The sequence below is a fragment of the Bactrocera dorsalis genome, chromosome 3 (genome assembly GCF_023373825.1).
Source record: "Bactrocera dorsalis isolate Fly_Bdor chromosome 3, ASM2337382v1, whole genome shotgun sequence".
In the NCBI taxonomy this organism is placed as follows: domain Eukaryota; kingdom Metazoa; phylum Arthropoda; class Insecta; order Diptera; family Tephritidae; genus Bactrocera; species Bactrocera dorsalis.
The window spans coordinates 80,518,427-80,543,571 of NC_064305.1; the positions used below are offsets into that span (position 1 = coordinate 80,518,427).

General features: G+C 36.8%; 2 protein-coding genes across 5 annotated transcripts in view; both read left to right on the top strand.

The window, feature by feature from the left end:
- Positions 1-25,145, top strand: part of LOC105230025 (protein sax-3) — a 363,063-nt gene that overhangs the window by 306,462 nt on the left and 31,456 nt on the right. For all 4 annotated transcript variants that reach the window (XM_049452774.1, XM_049452773.1, XM_049452772.1 and 1 more), the window contains exons 8-12: positions 501-778; positions 1,926-2,127; positions 2,877-2,959; positions 16,331-16,491; positions 23,922-24,003. In XM_049452774.1, coding sequence (XP_049308731.1) covers positions 501-778; positions 1,926-2,127; positions 2,877-2,959; positions 16,331-16,491; positions 23,922-24,003 — 806 coding nt within the window. The remainder of the gene's footprint in view (positions 1-500; positions 779-1,925; positions 2,128-2,876; positions 2,960-16,330; positions 16,492-23,921; positions 24,004-25,145) is intronic.
- Positions 1-25,145, top strand: part of LOC105229981 (apolipoprotein D) — a 527,418-nt gene that overhangs the window by 140,328 nt on the left and 361,945 nt on the right. The window lies entirely within an intron of this gene.

Consider the following 25,145-nt stretch of genomic DNA (forward strand, 5'->3'; position numbering starts at 1 on the left):
TGAAGCGTGTCAATGCTAACCTTGGTCCAAAAAACCAGAGTCTCATGCTAAAATGACGTCGAGTAAATAACACAAAAGAGGTGCTCGACAATATAGCTGCGGACGCCTCAATCATAAAATGACGTTGAAACTGTTCAACAAAACCCAAAATTTGCTGAACATACTGAAGTTCAGCCCAGCCGCGGCTTATAACAAGTGTGTAAAAAGTTAGATTTAGCTTTAGCCTGTTCTTATCGGCTCAGAAACCTATTTAAAAATATTTGAAAATGTAGTTTTTATTTTCAGTCCGGGTCAAATTTGATCATGTATGTATACTTAAAAATAATTTTTGGACTTTGCTCACATTTTTGCCTTTCGTTATCAATTTATTTTTAATAATTAAAAGATAAAAACGTATAGTGGGTTAAACTCGGCAATAAAATACCTTAAAGCATATGTATATATAATTTAAATTAATTTCTTCCGCCTATTTCACACCCACTTCCCTTCCATTCTTACAGCGCCACCCACATTCGTTGTGAAGCCGCAAGACAAAAAGGTCGGTCTCAACGGCGTTGCGCAGTTTCCTTGCGTTGCCGATGGCAATCCACCGCCATCGGTGTTCTGGACAAAAGAGGGCTCCTCCACGCTGATGTTTCCCAACAATTCGTACGGCCACATGCATGTCTCCGTCGAAGGCACACTGCAATTAAGTGGCGTGCAAAAGGACGACGCCGGCTACTACGTGTGCTCGGCCTTTAGCGTGGTGGACTCGACGACGATACGGGCGTTCTTGCAGGTGAGTGGTGGCAATGGCACAACAGACAGATTTTTAAATATATTTATGCATATATTTATACTTGTAACCGTTGCACAAAAGTATTCGGCAGTTGTAGGAGTGTGACAAAGGGGAGGCTGGCGCACAGTGCGTGCAGCTGGCAGCGCTGAAATTGCATTGTAGTGAAGAAATGAAAATGTGTGCAAGCCAAAAAAGTATAAATTTGTATATACATATGTATGTACGAGTGTATAAACTGAAACTAGTATCATGGCAAAAATATTTTAAATTCATTCTCTTTAATTGCATGCTCTCTTTTTGCAATTTAATTGGATCAAATTACCTTTGCTGCCCTTAAAAGAGTTTCAGTTGCGCTTTTTCCACATTTGAAAATATCTTTTTCACATTTCATTGCTGAAATGTATTTTTTGCCATAATTTGTTTTTCAATACCAACATATCATTTTGTCGTATTTGGCAGCCTTTTCAGTTGTCCTTACGGCTTTGAGTTACACATTGTCATGGCGAGAGACAATTCATACGAAATTGTAACCATGGTTGCCTTTGTGCGCACAAAGCACACAAAGGATTGTAATTTTACAAATTTTTTTGGGTATTGTTTTTGTTGGTGAGCGCACAAATGGCTCCGGTTAGCAGCTTCAATTGAAAATTAAATTCAGAAAAAATATTCTGAAATTCTACTTGCTATCCACTAATAAGTATGAATGTAAAGCACATCAAATCCTAAAATAATTATGACATACCCAGTGGAAAAAATTTAAGAAAAAATTAGGTAATATGCCTTCTAAAATTATTTTGACGAAGGTGTTATTCCTGATATTTACTACCACTATATAGCAGAAAAATTGTTGAAACTTAGCAAACAAAAAATAGTAACTTTAATGATTAAACTTTAATATTTTTTCATTTACCAAAAATCAACTAGAAAATTTAAACATTCTTCCATCCTTGATTTCCAGCTTCAAGAGATCTTTTCAGATCACCTCACTACTCATACTTAATTGAATTTCTGTTCTGTGAATTTAAGCCTTATTTGGTTTCTGCGTGTGCCTCTTTGTCTATTTGTGGGCAAATTCTACATCTGCCTGCTACCAAGAGCTTTGTCATAATGAATACCACAATCTTTCTTGTCTTATTTGTTGCTATAGGTTACCTCTGTGGATGACACCCCGCCGCCGATCATTCAGATTGGTCCCTCAAATCAAACGCTACCCAAAGGCAGCGTTGCCATGTTACCATGTCGCGCAACAGGCAATCCAACACCACGTGTCAAGTGGTACAAGGATGGCACAATGCTGCAGAATGGCAATCGTTATACAATAGTGCAGGGTGGCTCATTGCGTATCGATGGTGAGTAATGATGAAAAATTGTATTTATACCTTTTTGCTTAATTTTTAGTAGACAGAAATTTGAATAAAATATTGATAGTCAAGAGTAGAAATAAATTTTGTTAATTAAATTTGCATTTTATTAGCTAACCTTTCCTTTTGTTTTTCCTAAGTTTGTCCATGAAAATTGAATTGATATTGAAATATAATAATCATATTGTATGTAGTAATGGGTGCGCGTCTAGGATAAATGCAAATTATGCGCACAAATGTAGGCAACGTTTCAGGTATTTTATTTCGTGTTTAGTTTGCATACTAAAATAAAAATTGCCTACATTTAGGGTGCCTCAAAATAAGTGTGGTGGCGAAATTACCAACATTTCATACAAATTTATTTGATTTTGAAATATAATAACCATATTGCATATAGCAAAAGGTGTGCATCTCGGATAGATAAAAATTATGCGCAGAAATGTAGGCAACGTTTAATTTTTTTTATTTAGTACATGGTTTGGCTGCTAATATAAAGCTTAGCTATATTTAGGGTGTGTATTAATATCTTAAATTAAGTTTCCAGTTTGCAAAGATAAGAAATTTCAGTTTTCATCATTTGGAATTGAGTTTTAAAAAGTTTCAAAAGCTTTGCTGTAATATTAAAAATCATCTGTTCTAATTAGAAAAAGTCATATATCAAAAAATTGTGTTTGAAACCTCCACCTTTTTGATAACAAAATAATTTAATTCTTAAAATAATTTTTCTTTCCTTTAAGACTTGCAACAAAGTGACTCCGGCCTGTTCACATGCACCGCATCATCGGAGAGTGGAGAGACCTCATGGTCGGCAACATTAACGGTACGTTTCAATTTCTATTTATTATTCTACCAAATATGTCTCAAATAACTGCCAATATCACATGCTAAATATTTAAAGCTAATTACAACAAAAATATGGTATCCAACAACTAACAAAAAAAAAATACACACAAAATTCACAAATTAAATATTTATCGAAATCAGCTGTCGTCGGCAAACAAAATATGCCACACGATATCCTAATAAGCTCGCCAAAATGAGCTTTTAATATAATATTTATTTAAAGGCTTCGCCTGTGTGTCACCACACTTTAAAATCTCGTCCAGCTCGCTTGACACCTTCGCACTCTCCCGCACATAAGCACAGACACCGGGCTTCAGTTGTTGTCAGGCTCTCATAAATTCAATTTTATGGCATAATTGTCGCGTCATACCACAAAATGGCAATAACTGTAAATATGCACATGCTCATGCGCACACATACACACACAAACTAATTCATATATAAATATTACACATGTGTCCTTCATATATTTGCACTTCAATTTGCCTTTCCACGGCCTGCGTCCATTCAAAATATTGCAGCAAATACTCGCCGAGGCACGTCCTATGTCCAATCACTGGCTAAGTGACCCCAGCGTGCCACAGCTGCGCAGCCACTTCATCTACTGTGCCCCCATTTTGGGCGGCCATTGTGGTTTGAGCTTACTTTTATGCCCGCTGCTGCTGCGCGTCTCCTCGCCTACTCGTATATTTAAATCCTGATTTTGCGAGCGTCCATCCAAGCGGCCGGTTCGCAGGCTTGTTAGCTTTCAGGCAGCCTGGCAACCCAGTTAAAAGCAATAAATGTTTAAAATTAATTTGCTGTAAATGTTGTGTACTTTGAATTATGCACTTTAATTTTAAAAGTGGTCGTGGCCTCAGCGAGCATAGCATATACTGTGAGGAAGAAGAAAGGAGTGTGGGCGGAGTGTGAGAGCGGAGCGCGCATGCAAAATATAGCAGCATTAATTACCGCGCTGTAATTTATAGGCTATTAAGTTTACCCGTGTAAATATTGTATAAATGTCCCGGCTGAGGTAGATATATTTATGCAAATATAATCAATCGATATCGGCGCAATGAAGTGAGTAAAAAGGATGCGAATATTTAGTTGTGGATAATTAATATGTATTAGTAATTGAGTTCATTAGTAGCTTTTTCATATTTTTTTTTTTTTCTTTTTTACTTAGCAAGCTCGTTGTGTAGGATAATTATATAGAAATATGGCTTTAATATACATTTAAAACGATGATTTATGGTTGGAGAAGATTAAATTAAGGCCAGTTGAAGAGCGGGAGATTAAAAAGTAATAGAATATTTTATAGGTTCGGAAAATAAGTAGAGTGTGAATGAAGTATATGCATAATTTCATATTTAGCATTTTAGTCGCTTACTTCATAAAGAGTTTGAAAAAAACTGTCTTATCTAATGTATGATGCAAAGATTTTTCAACGGACGGTTTTTAGCTAATATCGACATCTCTATTCTAAAAAAGAAGCTCATTTTTCTGTTTTAATTTTTAGAATGGAGGTGGCTTTGAATCATACATTAAATAAGGCAGTCTTTTTCAACTAACCTATGAAGAAAATAACTGAGCTCTTCCTAACATAATCGTACTCAATGCTCTCTTATTAAGTTACATAAGTTAGTTGCTACAACTGCCCAAAATATTTTGACCGTGTCACGCATTTGTGTTGACTTCTACTCACCAGTACTATAAAGCTGAACATGCCAAAGCAAAGGCATCCCTCAAAAGAATGATCCTGAGAAGCTAGACTCCATCAATATAGCTCTTAGCCTTAATTTGAAGATTGGTTTTCATTCTATTCATCAGTTTAAGTCAAGCCTTAAGCATTCTATTCTACAGCGAAGGATTTCTAATAATGATGAGGCAAACTTTTTTTTAATAATTACACTTTTGGAATGTGATCAAAAAACTATTTTTGGGTGTTAAGCAAAATTATTTTTCGGTTAATTGTGACCGTAAATTTTGATAATCTTCTCGTGGAGCGATCTTTCATCATTAGAATTATTTGTCATAGTCAAGAACAAGTGTTAAACACTAGGTGCCTGATCCATGCAATAAATTGCATGTATAACAACCTTCCAATCATGCTCCTAGTGAACCGCTATGGATATGTTTGTCGTTGTGTTGCTAGAACACCTATCGTATTAGCCAAATCTGGCAGCTCTCGATGGTTGCTTCGTATCGACGATTCAATCGTTGACAGTGTTGGTACTTACTACGAGTATATCTTTTACTTATGGTAACATGGTTGACCATTTTAAATGTTTCAACAGCTGCTTTGCGTGGACGTTGGTCCGTCCTCGATTTTTGCTTAAACCAAAAAATGGGGTAAAGAATCTAGTTTTTGTGAAAAACGAAATGAAGTGCGACAAAGCATTTCGAATGTTGACTGTGGCATATGGTGAAGCTACCTTGGACAAAAGCAACGCTTATCGGTGGTACAAAATGTTCTCTGTGAATCCGAAAAAAGTGCCCAAGGCTCGAATGTGAAGGTTTTGCTAACAGTTTTCTTCAATAGAAGGGGTGTGTCGTACATCATGAGTGCTTGTCAAAGGTTTATGCCGTCAACTTAGAATAGAGTTATACCTGTATAGAATATAGCTGCAAGTTATCAGCCATTTGCGCGAAGCAATCCGATAGTAACGCGAAGATTTGTGGAAGGACAAAAATTGACTTTTCGCTATGACAACGCCCTAACTTACGCAACGTTGCTTGTGCGCTAATATTTGCACAAAAACAACGCATTAATGGTGCAACCAATGAATGTGTCAATTTTTGTTTCCAAAATTGGAGAGGTCAATGAAAAGACGACGCTACGCTACGATTGAGGATATAAAAACTGCATCGAGAGAGGAACTAAACAAGATTATATAATATTACTTTTCTAAGTGCTTTGAGAATTGGAAGAAGTGCAATTTATCTGTGGGTGATCTTTGAAGAGGACAAATAGATATTCATAAATAAATAAACACTTTTTTAGGAAATACAAAATTCTTGACTTTTCGGAAAAACCTCGTAGTTAGGGATAATCTATTTTGATACCGATCGTCTGCTTGTGGACAGATGAAGTCCGAAACTTGTTTAGAATATAAGCAAATTGTGGAGAAACTTTTTTAGAATACCTGTTTAATATTTATTCACACCGTTAATGGAACTTTTAACAATTTTCCAGATTTACTGAGGAACTTAAAGATTTAACTCTATATTCTTCACAAATTTGTGCAGTTCTGAGATTGATAGACGATACTCTTTATTGCCGCAAGCCAGTTTGGCTCAAACGGGATTAGTATATAATACCTTGAGAAGCATATCTTTTCAGCAATAACTCCACTTAGTAGAATCATCAGTACTCAAACAATTTCCTCGAACGCATGAGCTATTAAATCTGCAGCGTGCAACATTAACTTTACGCACCGCAAGTGATTTTAAGCACCAAAAATTAGAGAGAATTGTGCCCAAAGCAAAAATGCTAAATCTCTGCGCATCAACGAGTTTTCCTCAAAATTTACAGCCATTTGTTGCGCCACCAAATATTTAATTGTGCATAATTCCGCACAAACAACAACAGCAGCAACAGCATACCAATATACACCGAAATGCGTCAGCACAGCAACAACTATGCGCGGCGCTGAGCAATGAAAATATTTTAATTTGCATTTTCTTGATGCGAAATTTGCAAAATTTACTGGCGCACAAATAAATTCAGCGGAAAATCGCTGAGCCGAAAACGATAAAGTTGTGCAAAAACTGCAAAACAAATGTGGCAATGTTGAGCGATGGCAGGGAAGTGATTGAGGCATGCTGCCGTCGCTTGTCGGTGGCAGGCAGCGCTAAGTGGCGAACAGCAAGTGGCAGGCTGTGTGTGCGCCACATATGTGTGTCTGTCTAATATGCCGTGTAAGTGCGTGAGTAATAAGTGGGATTAGTGCGTATGCTTGTGCAACGCGCTCGTAAGTGGCATTTGTGGCATGTGGCGCAAAAATACTCACTTTATACGCCCTGCGTTTGGCAAATCAAATTTTTATGATGCATACCGCAAAAGTTCTAAAGCAGTTGCAAATATTTTATGTACTCGTGTGCGTGGCAAACATACAAGCACACATGTATTCAGCTACTTATGTGTGTGTATGGCAGCTGTGCATGTGCAGCTTGTAACAGCTTGTAAGCGCGCTGCTAAACAAATGATGCTAATTTCTTGCGAAGCAACAAAAGCGCACAGTTATTGTTGTTGTAATTGTTTTTTTTTTATTTACTTGATATTTGTTCACTCTGCTCTACTCGATATTCCATGAATCTGCGCATACTTTTAGTTAGCTGCGCGCATAGTTTGGCAAGCATTGCCAACATCAAAGTGCAAAGTAATACAATTTTTAAGGAAGAGTATAACTTTTCTTGGGTGAAATTTTGAAGATGATCTGAGTGAATTTAGCCTGATGAGAGCATGGCGGTGAGTCATAGCATATATGTATGAAGTGGAGGAGTTGTCGGCCCATAATTCCGGCCTCTTTTTATACTCTCGCAACAAAGTTGCTAAGGAGAGTATTATAGTTTTGTTCACACAACGGTTGTTTGTAAGACCTAAAACTAAAAGAGTCAGAAATAGGGTTATATATACCAAAGTGATCAGGGTGAAGAGTAGAGTTCAAATCCGGATGTATGTCTGTCCGTCCGTCCGTCCGTGCAAGTTGTAACTTGAGTAAAAATTGAGATATCGTGATGAAACTTGGTACACGTATTTCTTGGCTCCATAAGAAGGTTAAGTTCGGAGATGGGCAAAATCGGCTTACTGCCACGCCCACAAAATGGCGAAAACCGAAAACCTATAAAGTGTCATAACTAAGCCATAAATAAAGATATTAAAGTGAAATTTGGCACAAAGGATCGCATTAGGGAGGGGCATATTTGGACGTAATTTTTTTGGAAAATTGGGCGTGGCCCCGCCCCCTACTAAGTTTTTTGTACATATCTCGGAAACTACTATAGCTATGTCAACCAAACTCTATAGAGTCGTTTCCTTCAGGCATTTCCATATACAGTTCAAAAATGGAAGAAATCGGATAATAACCACGCACACCTACCATACAAAGGTTATGTTAAAATTCACTAAAAGTGCGTTAACCGGCTAACAAAATGTCAGGAACACTAAATTTTACGGAAGAAATGGCTTTTTTTAAAAATTGAAAATGGGCATGGCGTCGCCCACTTATGGACCAAAAACCATATCTCAGGAACTACTAATCTAATTAATTTTACAGCAAAGTAAAAAAATATGTAAATGAGGGATAATGAAATCTCACTTTATCACTTTATCATGCGAGAGTATAAAATGCTCGGTGACACCCGAACTTAGCCCTTCCTTACTTGTTACGAATAGATTTGCCCAAAAGACACATAACACTCAAATAGTATTCCTTTTTCACAGTTTGGCCGAACAGAAGGAATTCAAAGTGCCACACTAACCGATAATCGAAAAAAACTGTCAATAAAATCTTGCTTTTTGAACTGCTCTGACATGGATTTTTCAGCTTCAGCTCGCCTTTGCCACAATATTGAACCGATTGATCGTCTGTTTCCGGGTTGTAAGCACTGTTTCACAGACGTTAACGCGATACTCTTTTATAAAAATTTACTACTTTTGGAACCAAGCGTGTTTTCACTTCACTTAAATCATATTTCAAAATGGTTTTCTCTGATCCTTTCGATATTCCAACGATGCCGGTATGATATCTGACTGATAATCCTTAATCAATTAAGTAACCAATTAAGCACCAATTTCTTTATTTCATTGACGATTTGATCATCAGTTGATGGTTGTACTGGAAGTGATTTGAGGTCAACGCGTTCTTGACCTTCTTTGAATAATATGTACCAATCAAATAGCTCTTGCCCGCGTCAAACAATTATCATGGAAGACCTTTTCCAACGTTCTCAATAGAAATTTGATTCCGCACACAAAATTTAAAGGAACTTCTTTGTTGAATAATTTCATTCGTCGTAAAATCGGTGAATGCATTTTATGAACTTCAGAAAGACAGACTTTTACTAAACACTAATCATTACTTCGAGGTGATATATGGCACAGATGTCACTGACAGTCATACTATCCTAGAAAATATATTATATACGAGTATTAGAATCTTTTGACGAATGGGTTCTCGCGCGAAATTTAAATTAAAAAGTCTTATTATTTTTGCCCACATATTGAAACTTCCTTCCCAAAAACAGAATATCTGAGTATGTGTATTCACTATACCTATTTTATACCCATTTCCACAGTATCGGAATACGAATAATACCCGTATTCGATACCCAAGAGTTTGTAAGCTGTTTTCATATCAATCGAATTTTTCGTCCAATGACCACTTTTTGTATTAATTCCTTTGCATCATCTGACTTGTCTAATTATTTCCTATATTTCATAATAAAATATTTTCCTATAATCAAAATACCACTTTCGCTTATAAGTCTGGGTCTTAAAACTAGGATCATAACTAGTTTTTGGTACATATTTATTCCCAAACAAATGTAACTACGAACTTGTATGTTATGTACTTATGTACCTATATAAAGAAATTCTCTATATGATTTTTAAATTGAAGGCAGAATATCAAAATTTTTATTTATATTATTTTATTAAAAATAAGAAACTCAATATTGATGAAACATATATAGTAAAAACGCATATTTCAACAGTCAAAGCATTTTTCGCATAGCAATTGCCTTTCATGAAAAGTAAAACAGCCATCACATATACAAACATATTTATATATGTACATTGTAATAATATTTGGCAATGAAATATCGCAAAGCTTTGGGGCAAACACTGCGATGAATGAACGTTGGCAAGTTTATAAATGCAATTCGCAGAAAAAAATATGACTACACATACGTATAAATATGAATATGTATATATCCATATGTATACCTGCAAATACACCACAGTGTGTGATAAGCAATTTAATGATCGGCGTCAATTTAATCGAAATTTGTTTACTTGCTTATACTGCATGCTGCTTGCAACAATTTTGATTGCCACGCACGTTGTTGCATACATAATATGTGCATAGTTGTTGTTGTAAAAATCAGCGCGCAATGAATGAAGCGTAATTTTTCAAGCAATTTCGTGGCAGCTGGGAGGAGTTGAGACAAACAGTTGAAATTTTTTTATTATTGCTTTTCGTTGATATTTTGTCTTTTTAATTTTTGGTTTTTATGGAAATCAATTTTATTTTGGCTTTCATTTTTTAACTGCTGACCGAAGGGCAATCAATTAATTTCAATTTTTTCGCTGTTTTACAAATGTAAAAAGTTGGCCTGCAAATGATTGATGGCCGGCATAAAATATGGCGAAAAAATGCGCGAGACGGGCGGAGGAGGCAAAGAGTAAACGACCAAAAATTCATAAAAATATGAAAATAATGAAAAAGGAACTTCGGCAAATGCAGTTGAATATTAAAATGCAGCCGGCATAAGTTTGCCGCCGGCGACGAGATGAGTGTCGATTCAGCTGTGTGTGTGTGTGCGATTGATATGAATTCAATGTTGCGGTGTATGGCGCAAACGGTTGGTTTTATAGTGAGAGGCAGGTGTGGGATTGTAACTTGATGCTTGACGGGATGGGAGTCAATTTTTTTCCAATGAATGTGTGTAAGATTTTTTGCATTTTTTACAATTTTTTTTAAATATTTTTTTAAATATTTTTTAATACTTTTTTTTGTATTTTTGTACTTTCCTTAATTTTTTTTGCATTTTCCACTACACTTGCCGCTCACTGCCCGCGCATAAATTACAATAAAATGAGGCTGCAAAATTAAACCACAAACCAAATAACGTGGCAGCAACGCGTTGCAAGTTATTGTGGTTTGAGGCAGGCGGTCAACGAAGAGAGCTGTACACAGAACTGATAAAAGGGCAGTCAGGCAGGCGTTGGTGGGTCATAATGGTGAATAAATCGATAAAGATATATATATTGACATATATAAATATATGTATGCAACATCATATAAGTAGGTACGAAAGTTGCATGCAAGCTTGTCACCTTCATCTGCGCTCGAGTGTGCTCTCGTCAAGCCCACTAAATTGTTTTATGCAAATTGAATTGAAAATTGCGGCTGTGCAACACAATACCTCTAACAAGCAACAGCAGCGGCCATTAAAAAGTGCCACTGTTGCAACAGCAGCCTTTCCGCGCAGGAATTCTAAATATTAATATACAAAAAAGAATTAAATAAAATAAAATTATGCGCAATTACGCGTCATTTAGAGCGACAAAGCGCTGCACAGTGGGCTCTGGCACGCAAAAAAGTTGCAAACAAAAGCTGAGAAAAAAAGAAAAAAATTCACAAAACACAAAAACCTGCACAAATGGTTATTATTAGTTGCGCGCACAGTTTTTGCTTGCCACCAATTTTTTGTTGCAACAATTTTACGCGCATGTTTTTGCTGCTGCTGGAATATTAATAAAAATGCAAATTTTATTAGTAAATTATGACGGCTCAGCGATAAGTGCGATCGATTGTGAGAAGCGCGTGAAGCCACTTGCCGCATAAAAATGCTGCCACACGCACACACATATGTACATATACTTGTGCAGCTAAATTGCTGCTACGCGAAGATGATGATTTTCGAGAAAAGCACTTTTGATGCACAAAGTGCATGGCTACGCAAAGTGGCGCGTAAAATCACGCACAAACGCATGCAACATAACTGTCACTGATTGCGACGCCTGCAAGCGCGCTGATAGTTTCCGCGCCGTTTGACCCACACAAAGGCAGCCAAACACATACATATTAACGTGAAGAGACAGGTAGGTGCATTTGGCAGCGCGGCATATAAAATGCGTAATTTATGTGACACTCGCTGTGCCACAGCGCAATTGTCACGTTAATGTGGCATGAAGGTTTTGCAAATGTTGCTGTTGTTACCTTAAGGCCAAATAGTTTGTGCGAAGATGACGTAAATTTTGTTGCTTTTCGAAAATCCGCTATTTTTTTCCTTATTTTCTGCACTTTGTCCTGCCAAAATTTATGGCGTGCGAAAATGTTGACATTTGCCCAGATAAGAGGCGTGTAAGTGGCATAAAACATGAAAATTATGTTGTGCGTCAGGCGCGTCATGACAGTTATTCCGGCGGCGACACCTTAAAATCATGTTTTCTGCCATTTGCTTACAAAGTATGAGCATATACATACTAATATGTATGTGTGTGGGGATTAGTGATGCTCTGCTTGTGTTTAGCGCTGCTTTAGGGAACTAACTTTATTATTTTTTACTATTTTTCAGCACTTGAAAGGTTTTTTATAATAATTCTGGGCGGTGTTATTGATTTGTTTACCTCATTTGGGTAACTGTTACTTCAAAAAATTTTACAGTTACTATAAATCCTGCTTTTGTTCGCATACAAAGTGGTCGCTTGTGTTACTTTCTTAGAAATGGTTGACAATACTAGTACGATGAAGCTTATATGGACAAAAGTTAAAAAAATTATAAAGAAGTTGGTCTTAAATGACGAGTGTTCCGTCATAAACTATAATCGAAGTAACGATAAATATCTTTCTGTATCCATAAGGTGCTTTAACGCACATTGTGAGGTTTCTTTACCTAATAGACCGTCCGAATTTTGTGCAAATGTGCAAAATGCCACTTAGTGGTCTTGAAATAATTTCCTTGATAGCTAGTTAAAGTGACAAGACATAATACAAACCAATATAAGCGGTTCGTAAGCAGCACCTACTAATCAACTTTGACCCAGACTTAAAAGAAATACTATAATTTCCCGTATGTAATACTCGTACACATTTCTGTTATCGCCTACAAAATAGGCTCTTTTCTAATATACCATACAGTCGTAAAAGCCTCGGTTGGGATAGCCTTCAGCGAATTTTGTTGTTTTTCGGTTACGACTCATTTTTGTAGCGTCATTGTCATGGGTTGTTAGACAGTTCCGACGTCTTATGTATAAATCCATGTCTTGTCAACAGTAATAATGTGTTGAATGAATATAAGGTCCGCAACTACGTTTTTATTTATCTCTACTCGAACTGGTTTTTGTAAAAGATTCAAGTCTTTTGGAATGAGTCTAACATTGTCTCGAATCTTACCCAAAGCATTAACCAAAATGTGTGGAGTTAATCTATAAAGGATGCTGAGATTCTCTGATATCTTCCTGATGCCAACATTATTATTTTCCAGCACTGCTTTTTTAAATGTTTGATGTTTTCATCATTACAAAAAATGGATGGACGACTCGCACAAAGCAATTTTCTATCACTGTACGACCTTTGAATGCTTTGTACAACTCAATACTTGTATTATTAACAAAAGTAGTATTCTCAAAATACTTCAGCAACATTTTGTGGTCGTAATTCCAGTGGAAAATTAAAATATCAAGCAAACTCGTTGTTCAATTTATTTCCTTGGTAGAACTCGCCAAACAACCCTTTCGATAAGAAAGCTTCGGACGGAATTGAGAAATACGGCATATGCATTAGTATAAATTCTGAATACTTAAATGAAAAATGTTTTAATCGGGTTATTCCAATTTTCTGCATCGCAAAATATGATTTTTCCCAAGTAAGTTTTGGCAGTGTAAGTAAAAAATTTTCCTCCAGACAGGAGAGAGTTTAATAAAGGAAAACAAGCTAACCTTATTCATATGTTAAGACAACAATAAGTTTTGTCGATTTTCTTTGCTCACACAAGAATCCGAATCCGCTACGTTCCGATAGAAAAAACGCAGTTGTAATTTCAACGTCAATTCTCTATAATTAGGGCTAAACTTACTTCATCTTTTGACGTTTTACAGACAATATAGTAAATAATATGATTATGAGGGATAACGAAGTAAAACTTGATTTGTGGCGCTCTAAGCCGATGGTAGACATTGTGTAAATAAAGGGTGATTTTTTAAGAGCTTGATAACTTTAAAAAAAAAAAAAAACGCATAAAATTTGCAAAATCTCATCGGTTCTTTATTTGAAACGTTAGATTGGTTCATGACATTTACTTTTTGAAGATAATTTCATTTAAATGTTGACCGCGGCTGCGTCTTAGGTGGTCCATTCGGAAAGTCCAATTTTGGGCAACTTTTTCGAGCATTTCGGCCGGAATAGCCCGAATTTCTTCGGAAATGTTGTCTTCCAAAGCTGGAATAGTTGCTGGCTTATTTCTGTAGACTTTAGACTTGACGTAGCCCCACAAAAAATAGTCTAAAGGCGTTAAATCGCATGATCTTGGTGGCCAACTTACGGGTCCATTTCTTGAGATGAATTGTTGTCCGAAGTTTTCCCTCAAAATGGCCATAGAATCGCGAGCTGTGTGGCATGTAGCGCCATCTTGTTGAAACCACATGTCAACCAAGTTCAGTTCTTCCATTTTTGGCAACAAAAAGTTTGTTAGCATCGAACGATAGCGATCGCCATTCACCGTAACGTTGCGTCCAACAGCATCTTTGAAAAAATACGGTCCAATGATTCCACCAGCGTACAAACCACACCAAACAGTGCATTTTTCGGGATGCATGGGCAGTTCTTGAACGGCTTCTGGTTGCTCTTCACCCCAAATGCGGCAATTTTGCTTATTTACGTAGCCATTCAACCAGAAATGAGCCTCATCGCTGAACAAAATTTGTCGATAAAAAAGCGGATTTTCTGCCAACTTTTCTAGGGCCCATTCACTGAAAATTCGACGTTGTGGCAGATCGTTCGGCTTCAGTTCTTGCACGAGCTGTATTTTATACGGTTTTACACCAAGATCTTTGCGTAAAATCTTCCATGTGGTCGAATAACACAAACCCAATTGCTGCGAACGGCGACGAATCGACATTTCACGGTCTTCAGCCACACTCTCAGAAACAGACGCAATATTCTCTTCTGTACGCACTGTACGCATTCGTGTGGTTGGTTTAATGTCCAATAAAGTAAACTGAGTGCGAAACTTGGTCACAATCGCATTAATTGTTTGCTCACTTGGTCGATTATGTAGACCATAAATCGGACGTAAAGCGCGAAACACATTTCGAACCGAACACTGATTTTGGTAATAAAATTCAATGATTTGCAAGCGTTGCTCGTTAGTAAGTCTATTCATGATGAAATGTCAAAGCATACTGAGCATCTTTCTCTTTGACACCATGTCTGAAATCCCACGTGATCTGTCAAATACTAATGCATGAAAATCCTAACCTCAAAAAAATCACCCGTTACCTGTAGCTTTGAATTTAAAAATAATGATGCTTTTCTCGCAACTGATCACTACGAGTATGTGTCGCTCCTTTGTTTTAGCAAAAGCAGACAAAATCAATGTTATTGCTCAATGGCTGCAAGGCTCGTCTTTGTTAGGCGAAATTTTATCACATATCTGAAAGAATACTATAGAGTTTTGTGCTGGGTATATTTTCCTTAATAAATTTTGTATTCCTTGGTCATGCGAGGAGATTATTCAAGATTCCTATAAAAGAATACTAATTGAGTTCGGTGTTGATTCATGATCTGTTCAACTTATATTTGGGGTAAGATCATCTATGTCCTTAGCTTAAAGATCAGACTCTATATAAGATATAACAATAAATTAAATCTAACAATAAAAGATTTTATATACATAGGTAAACTACTAAATACTATATATTTTTGTATATTAGAATGACGCAGTTCCTTTACCTTGATCATTCATATAAAAATGTGCTAAGGTACCTTTTATTATTAACTAAAGTTTTCAGTTGTCAAAATCTTTCAAGAGCTAACAATAAATCCATCAAATTATAATTACTGATCGCTGAAGTTTGCTAATCGCTTACCTTTTCTACAAACAAGTTTACCGTTGCATATGATTTAAACCACCCCTCCAACTAATAATCAGAGTTTGCAACCTTTTTTAGTGGTTCTATGACGGCGAACTGTCTGTCAACATGCCAATCATGCATGTCAGTCAACGGTAATTACAATTCTGCGGAAGCTGACGGCAAGCATATACATACATACATACACTTTTATAATAAAACTACCGCCTAAAACCAATATTCAAAACTGTAAAAAGGTGTATTTACTTTATTTTTACCACAATTTATTCATATTTTGCATTTCTTTCTTCTCTTTTCATATTTGCATTTTGCGCGTGTGCAATTTGGTTGCACTGTGATGACATATCGCCGATGGCGATCGACAACCGTTTATAATGCGTCGAATTGGACAAAAATAACAACAACAACTATGTTATGATCAATCATGCCCAACTGCATTGACGGCTACACTCATCGCCAAAACGCGCGCCATCTTCAACACTGCTTCAACTGCAACAAACAAAACTGTTTTTTATGCTGTTGTTTTTGTACTGCGTTGCACGGCAGGTGGAAAAGGGCAGTTCATCGCTGCTGCACCGCTCGGTGGACCCAAGCGCCTACCCAGCACCGCCCGGCACACCAAAGGTGGTGAACGTCACACAGCACAGCATCGCGCTGCGTTGGTCGCGCAGCCAAGATAAGCCGGGAGCGACTAGTCCAATTATCGGGTGAGTGATGCACACAAGCTGGTTGCTTGCTTATTTCCCTTTACATTTCGCTATTTATTTATGTTCTTTTTCGTTTGAATTTTGCGCTTTTGTTTCAGCTGCATTTGGGATTTTCTTTTGTTTTTCTTTTTTCTTTTGCTTTGCTAAAAAGTTAACGAACCCTTTATCAGCGCACAAGCGCCATTCACAATTTTCCTCAGGTATTTATGTATGTTTGTGTTGTGGCAACTAATAACCGAAATTTTTCCCAATTTACCACAAATTTCCTTGCAACAATTTGCTTTGTCTGCGTTGTTAGGCAAATTGCTTTGTTGCACCGCCTTTGCTTTTGCTCGAGCTTCGTCCGACCTTACTCTTTCTTATGCCCGTCAACACTTTGCTCCTTTGTGGTCCTTTGTGACTAGTCGCTGGGTTGTATTTTTTATCGGCGTTCGCTGCGCTGGCTAGGTGATTGACTTCTGCTTTTGTTTAGCAATTTCTCTCAATTTCGCCAATAAGCGAGAATTTATGCTTTGAAGTGGTTTGTAAATTGCTTTACGGCTTCATTTATTGTTGCTCGCAGCTGAAGGATTGTGTGGCATAAAGTATATTGAACAAATGAAGGAGTAGCATTTCAGGAAGTGCAGAAAATATGGTCCAGTCCAGCTATTTGTAGAGAAGCACAGTTGTTGCTACTTCCTTTTGAAATTTTAAATGCTTTGAATAAAAGTACAAACACTTCCCCAAAAAATAACCCTAATTGAGAGTTCGAAAGTGCTGGCAATCATAGAGTCTAAATTTTGTATAAGATTTGGTTCGGAAACAGATTTTTAATCACTAATATAACAATCTATTCGACTTTAATGTCAAATAGTTTCTTAAAATAATAAAGCTTTAAGCTAAACACTTTCTTACTACTGTTTCTGTGAAAAATACTTCCAAAAAGAAATAATTCTAAAAATGAAATTAAGTGGTAGCTTTAAGTAGAACAGCCTTCCTTTTTTTAATATTTTTAACAGTTAAAAAGGTAGAAGGTCGTCCAGAACGAGGCACGTTTTCAACGGTCTCTCGATCGTCTTTAAAGGCTATGTACTACTGTTAAGCTTAGACGATTTCGCATGCGTAATTTGGTTAGAAATACAAAATTTGAGACAAATCCTCAGTTCGATATTCTTGTCAATTGTAAAGATCAGTTGAAATGTTTGGAAAAAAATGTTTTAAACGCCATTGCAACGCCATTTCCGATGATAATTCCTTACAGCATCAGCTAAAGTGAACAAAAATACCTCGTTTTAGTGAAAACCTTATCTTAGAACTTTGACGAAGGAAAAAAACATAAAAAAGTGGATTCTTGGCAGACATGTTTACAAAGACGTGAAATTTTCAGTTAAACTTTCGCATTTTTTTTTCAAATAGTGGTAATCGGAACAAAATCTTTCATCCAAGTCTTTAAGAATTGTATCTCAAAGACATGTGTAAAATTTCAAGAAGATCGGTTGAGTAGTTCTCGAGAAATCTTGCCACAGTTTGGGAAAACTAGTTTACAGACGACGCACTTAGCGTTGACTGGCCTCGAGCGCACAAGTTTTCAAGACTGTATCTCCGAAACTATTACGCAGATAAACTCGAAAAGTTAGGATAATATTTTAGAGGTATTGTAGAATTTAATAATACAATAAATTTTTTTAAACCGTAAAGCCATATAACCCCTTAAGCGCTAATATAACAACCGTTTCGATTTGAATATCAAAAAGTTTCTTAAAAAGAAAAAACTTTATGCTTTTTAGTTTATATGGCAGTATTTTATTTTGTTAAAGCTATAAAAGCCGCATGACTCACGGCACTAAATTCACTTACCTACCTATCAATATTTTCTGCTGGTAGAAATTTCACTAGCAGGTTTCTCAGTACCTGTGCCAGCATCAGCTAGGTTTCTGGGTTAAAGCTTTTCAAACAGAAACTTTGCCAGCTAGTGATAGTTAGCAGTTAAGAAACAAATTAAATTCATGTAGTGTAACGAAATCGAATCTTAAGTCGATCAAGCCGCTTATATACCATCTTATCAATTTTGGTCATATAAGCATTCACGTAGTATAAGTGTCTTCGAGCCTTTGGCTTATAAATTTTAATGACTTCAGTGATCTCTTAACTGATTCTTCGAATAGAATGTTTTAGTTCTAAAAACCGGGAAAAGTCACAAGGAGCGTAATGTGACGAATACATGGGCTGAGCTATCGTTTCGTATTTGATAAAAAATTCAGTCACAATTGTGCTGGAGTGGAACGGCGCATTATCTTGGTGACAAATCCAAACATTTTTTGTCCATAAATTCGGTTATTTACAACAAAATGCTTCAGGCAGACGACTTAAAATGGCCTAGGATATATATGTATATTCCTTATTGATCGTTTAACTTTATGGAAAAAATGCATGGTGAAAGATACGAGTATAATCAACGATTAGCATGATCCTGATTATTGGCCGACTTTAAAGAGCTTTTTTCGTTTCCGCGACGATTCTAGAACCATTCGCTATAGTCATGTACAGCTGCGACTTCATGTTCATAAACCCAAGCTTCGTCATCAAGCTAGATGCATTGGATGAATGGAGGGTCCCCACCTTTGCCAACGTAGTTTGTTTTTCGTTTATCGTTTTTGCAAAGTTTCTTGATGCCAGCACAATGGTTTTCGAATAATATTTCTTCATTTTTCTCGATGCTATCGCCATTAGCAGAGGTGAATGAACGACTCCCATGATTTTTGATGACGCCATGACTTTAACTGACTGCATGAGAAAGTAGGCTCCCCAAAATACTTTTGAGACATTTTCAAATATTTCTTAGCCGTGACACCATTGGATATGCAAAATTCAAGCAAACTCGTTGCTAGATTCCGGACAAACCTTTCGCGAACCTAAGATAGTTATACGAAACCAAAATTTATTTATCGCTTCCATTTGAGCATGCTGTTTAAATGGAGAATCTGCGTCTATTTTGATCTTGAGAGCAAAGATCGATTGAACTTTATTGTGGTATATATGATGACAGATAAAGATAATATTATGGAATAATGATCGTCCTAAAATGACTTCGAAAGCCTTGTTCATGAAATTTGTTATTTCGGAGATCCATAATCAGGAAATCTGCTGAATTTTCTTCCATCAATGTTTCACTTGCAGAGTAAATTCAGCACTAAATGTTAGTATTTTAGACCTAATTCGGATCTACCGTAACCTGTTTATTCTTAATATTATCATACCATAAATATCTCCCCCACTCAATGCAAAAAATTTTTAAACTTTCCAAAAAAATTCTTAAAAACAGATTTTCAGCAATTAATGAGCCGCAACCTCAGCTATTATTTAACGCTTAAAGCGAAAGTACTGTCACTTTATGCTGTTGCAACATGCGGCAATGAAAATTTGAATTCCTTTAGTAACAATAGATAAGTGGCAGCATAGCAATACCGAATGATACATAGCGGTTAACAGGCGTGGCAGCAACAACAAAATACTCATTGCCAACAGGAAACTTGAACTGTGAAGCGATTAAATTTCAACGAATTTTACACGGATGCGAAAAACAGACGCAAGCACAATAAAGGCCACTGCAACACTGCTGTTGTTGTTGCAACACTGCTCTTGTTGTTGTATGCGCTATCATTTTTTGACTTATAGTAAGTTAAGTGCATCTACTGAACGCGGCTGGAAGCGCTAGCTACAACCCGCAACTCTGTTGGCACATGGCACACAAGTGTTGCAAGCACGTATGCGCTAGGACTATTGTTTGTGGCAAGGCTTTGTTGGGTTTTATGCCGCATGCCTTTTGTGTGTTTAGCTTATGGTGCTGTGTGGCAGTGCACATTTTTTTAATTTTTGAAATTTTTTGGTGCTACGCCATCAACACATTGTACTTGCAACACAAACGATGCGCGCGGCAACCTTAAAAAAGTTAGAGGAAAAAATAATGAAAACAGAATAATACAGTTTTTTTCGTGGAGCTACAGCAGCTTTGGGCCATTTAACGGTTGCTGCTGCGGCTGCAGCTCTAACTGCACTCTGATTAGTGACGGCGCGCTTCGACACGGCGGCCGTGTGGCTAAACGCCTGCTTCACTTTATGCTTTGTGGCAGCCATGGCGCTTTTTATTATGTTGCACGTGTGCGTGTGTGTGTGCATTGTTTGGCATTGACCGCAAGTGGCTTTGTGGTAAGCGCATTGCATGGCACATGCAACGCAAATGCATTTCGCCCGCCATTTCGCGGTCAATGTTTTTGTTGCTGCGCTAGTTGCAAGACCCTCAGCGCAAAGCCTTCGTTTAGCGCGCATTGCGGCCATGCTATGCATTCTTGCCGCTCGCTAACAATCTGCGATTCTTTCCAGCGCATTTCTACAACTATTTGTTGCAAGCAATTTCATCCACATCTGCTTTCGCATTCGCTGCGCTGCGGCTGCCTCAGTGATGGCGATTTAGATTTGCGCAAATTAACATAATCAAAAGTATAAAATGGCACACGCCATGCCTTGCCAGCGTACAACACGCTCAGCAATTGCTGGCAGTGCAACAAACGCTTAGTTGTAGTTTTGTTCTCCGTTTCGAATGTGCGCCAGTTGCATGTTGCAGTGCCAGTGCTAGGCAGCTTCGACTTTTTCGGGCATCATTAAAATTTGTTGGCGGCACACAATGGCGCGCACTTTCTACAGGCTCACATGCGCATATGCATTTGTGGCAAGATTTTTTGTCGACGCCTCCATTTTTCGTTTTGTTTTTGTATTGCTTTTTTTTTGGAAAGCTGCTATCCTTCTGGCTTTGTTTTAGTGACTGCTTGTTGCCTTCTCAATGCTGTTATCGACATTCCAGTTGCAAGCGTTTATTGTTTTCAAGCCTTTTGTTTTTATTGTTGTTGTTAGCAACTAGCATTGCAGTGCTTGCATTTGATAAACACGCCCAAACCTGCATCTGCAACTGTAAAATACATTTCAAATTTCACAATTGACTTTTGTGGAATGTTTGAAAATGTTAGGTTATGTGCATAAATATGCCGTTACATTTGAATATATGCATTTGGTTTGTAGTAAGTATATGCCTATGTTGCTTTTTCGGTATAGCTGCTGGCTTTTGCTATCGCTCTGTAATTTTTTTTCCGTTATTCGTTCATTATGTTCATTCAATATCCAAATATCCAAATTTTATATATAGTAATCGTTAAGCTCATATAGCCTCAAGGATAAGTTAGTTAGTCTCCAACAGGTTCGATATGAGTGTTTTTACGTTAGTTGCCTTGTCGATTATGCTGTTTAGATCATTTCAGTATTAAAAGGAAATATATGTAAGATATATTCCTTATAATGTAAGCCAACCTGCCACAATTACCTTCAGTAATGACCTCGCATGTGAGTTGATTACTTTTTTACCTTAACCTCATTCCAGAAAAATTATGACTGTATCATACTCAAGTTGAATTCTTTTCTAACCAAGTAATTATGTAAAGATCTCAAATTCAACTGAATTCAAAACGTATGATTATGATTGTGTGTTTATCTGCCCGCATGTGTCAGTTTAGCAATTCGTTGGAACATGTGATCAAAATTTACTAGTACTGGTCTATATCAACATCGCGCGTAAACCGAATGAAAAAATGCAAAAGCGTCTTCCCTAAAGACCCTATATTCATCAAACACATTTTTACTGGTAATGAGACATGGGTTTATGAATATAACCTCGAAATTGTCCAACAATCTGTAGAAAGACGCTTCAAAAATTAGCCGAAACCAAAATAACCCTGTCAAAACGGTGAAAACAAGTGATGATCATCACTACCTCGACTTTTGAGGCTTCTACGCGAAGCAATTCATCGTGCAATGAGCTGATTTGAGCGCACAAAATTCACAGATTTTCCACAACGAAAATGGGTGTAACTGTCTTTTTGGATGAACTCGAACTGTGAGTTATCGCTTAACTACTATATTCATCAGATTTTGACCTCTGTGACTTTTATGTGGTCGAAACTGAAAAATTCGCTTCATGGAACGCGCCTTGGGCCATAAAAGTCTTTCACTGAAGACATTGAAAGCCATCCCAGCCGTGGCTAATAACAAGTGTTTCGAAAATTTAATTACTTTTATTGAAAAGTAGTTGAAGGCAGAAATAAAGGCTTGCCTGTCTGAAACAAATTTGATCATATGGTATTATGGCCTCCTTTATGTGTTTATATATACTTTGTCTCCTTACGGTGTTCTTAAGTTTGTTAATGGAATGTCCAAGTAATTGAGCAAGAATAGGCTTATAAGATATCAATGTTAGGCATTCGAACCAGCCTTAAATTATCTTATTATTTTCCTATAGTCTGTGACTCATAATAGTATACGTAAAGTGTCTTTATGTCACTTATAAAGGTACTAGGCATTCTAAACTAATCTTGGGCTACAAGCTGCTCTCTAAATGGATACTAATTGCTTCGAACGCAGCCTTCGGTTCGGTAGACTACTACGAGCTTAATCTAAACTATCTCGTTATTGAAAATACCGCAATGGTCAGGTGGTTTGAAGCAAGTATTGTTCATAGTTTCACAATAAACTTCTCTACATCGGTCCTTTAATACATCACGAGATACACCCTGTCCAGAAAATATCGGGAATTCTTCATTTAAATCTCCCGCTAATATAGAAGATAGGTAAATTTTTTTACTACGTTGGTACAACTGCCCTTAATTACGATGTCGAAAATTAACGCGATCTGTCAACAAGTGTGTTTTCAGCGGCTATTTATGTGAGTCGACCTCAATAGTGTTTGTCGAATTTTACAAAATTGTTTAACGTTTTTTTGTTAAATTTTGGCCAAGTTCACCCTGTCTTCCATACACTTCAAGGCCTTTCGGTTCTAACTTAGCAGAGTTATTCCTAAAATTACGACATTACTACAAATTTTTTTGAAAAAAAATTCTTGAAAAATTTAAGCTTCGAAAATATACGTTTCTATAAAATAAAATGGTATAGAAGTCCTCCAAAAAAGATTTTAAAACAACATATTTTCAATGAACTGACCTCCCCATTATATGTAAATTACAGTATTTTCTTCTTTCAATTTCACTTTATTCAACAATTTCTATTCTTCCTCATTATTTTGTGCTTGCAACATTATCTGCTTAATTTAGATGTAAAATGCAAATTTTAATGACTTACAAGCACCATAGATACATAAGTATATATGTTATTGTACGCTTCTCTCCTCCATATTCCTCTGTGTCTATTTGCGCCATTAGTGGCCAGCTGGGCGTCCTTTGCTCAACATCTTATCGCTACTCTTCACATTTCTCATTTTAAAAGTATTTTTTTTACTATATTTCACCTATCCCTGCTTTTATTTTGTCACAACGGCCATCGTGCCACACATCCATAGACCTTGGTATTCTAATTTTTCTTTCTTTTAACGCTTATCTCTTCTCATTTTGCAGCTACACGGTGGAGTACTTCAGTTCGGATCTGCAAACAGGTTGGGTGATTGCCGCACATCGTGTGCCTGATCAGCAAATAACGGTAAGTATAATGTATACACAACTTGCAGCGGCGCAACTTTTAAAGGCGCCCGCAGAGTCATATGCATAAGTACTCAGTTGAGCTCATATGAGCTGGTAATAAGTGGGATAAAAGATAAAATGAAAATTCGCCAACTTCGCCAGGTGTCCTGTTGCCTTTATATAGCGTAGTGTTTGTAGGTGTGTGTGTAGTGAAAATTTAAGCATACATTATGTAGAAGTCTTGGTATGTATATAAACGACTATTCATTTCAATTTTGTACTTTTTCTGCTGGTTTTCTCATATCTCTTACAGATACAAGCATAAAAATATGCACACATGCATTCCTTTGTGAGCTTTTGCATACTGCTAACTGTATGCAAATGCCCAACTTTAGTTGCTTTTTTGTAAGTTTTGGCTGTTAGCTAAAATTATTGCCTTTCTACCAGAAAGTGGCTCACATTTGCATCTAATTTTTGCTCAGCGCACTGCTTCTAGTTTTTAGTGCCCTCATTGTTAGGTACATAGTTACTGATGTGTTTGCACACGTATATGCCTCTGGTCTTCATATCTGTAGCTAAGCAAAATTTTCCGAATATATTAAAGTGGCAATTTTCTACATATGTGTTCGTGCAACATTGTTAATGCACCTTGTTTGTGGCTTAAACACGTACTTAGAATTTCAAGGCAAAAACTAAAGGAGTCTTTAATGGCTTGCCTTCGTCTACTGAGTAGATATTTTCTTGATTTACTGTTATTATCTGTCACACAACTTTAAATTTGGAATAGCTAGCAACAAGGCAAAAGCTCATAGTATTGGTATATACATATATCCGAATTGAAGCTTCATATTTATCGATTTAGTAAGTCTATTGTGGACTGAATAGTGGACTCCTTAATGCATATATTCTCTGGTATTACTTTCTCTAGAAATGACTGTCTTAACCTTTACAGTTATAGATTTACTGATTTTCTCAACCATAGCCCTTTTCATAAATCCAGGGCCTACTAAAATCGGTAGAACTATAGCTTAACAGACTATCATTAAAGAAATGTGTGTTGGTAGAATAAATTTCTGGAATTATACCTCTTAGTTTCTAAGCTGTTAAATTTCTCAACAATTTCATCTAATTATTCACTTCAATACATTTCTTCCCATTATA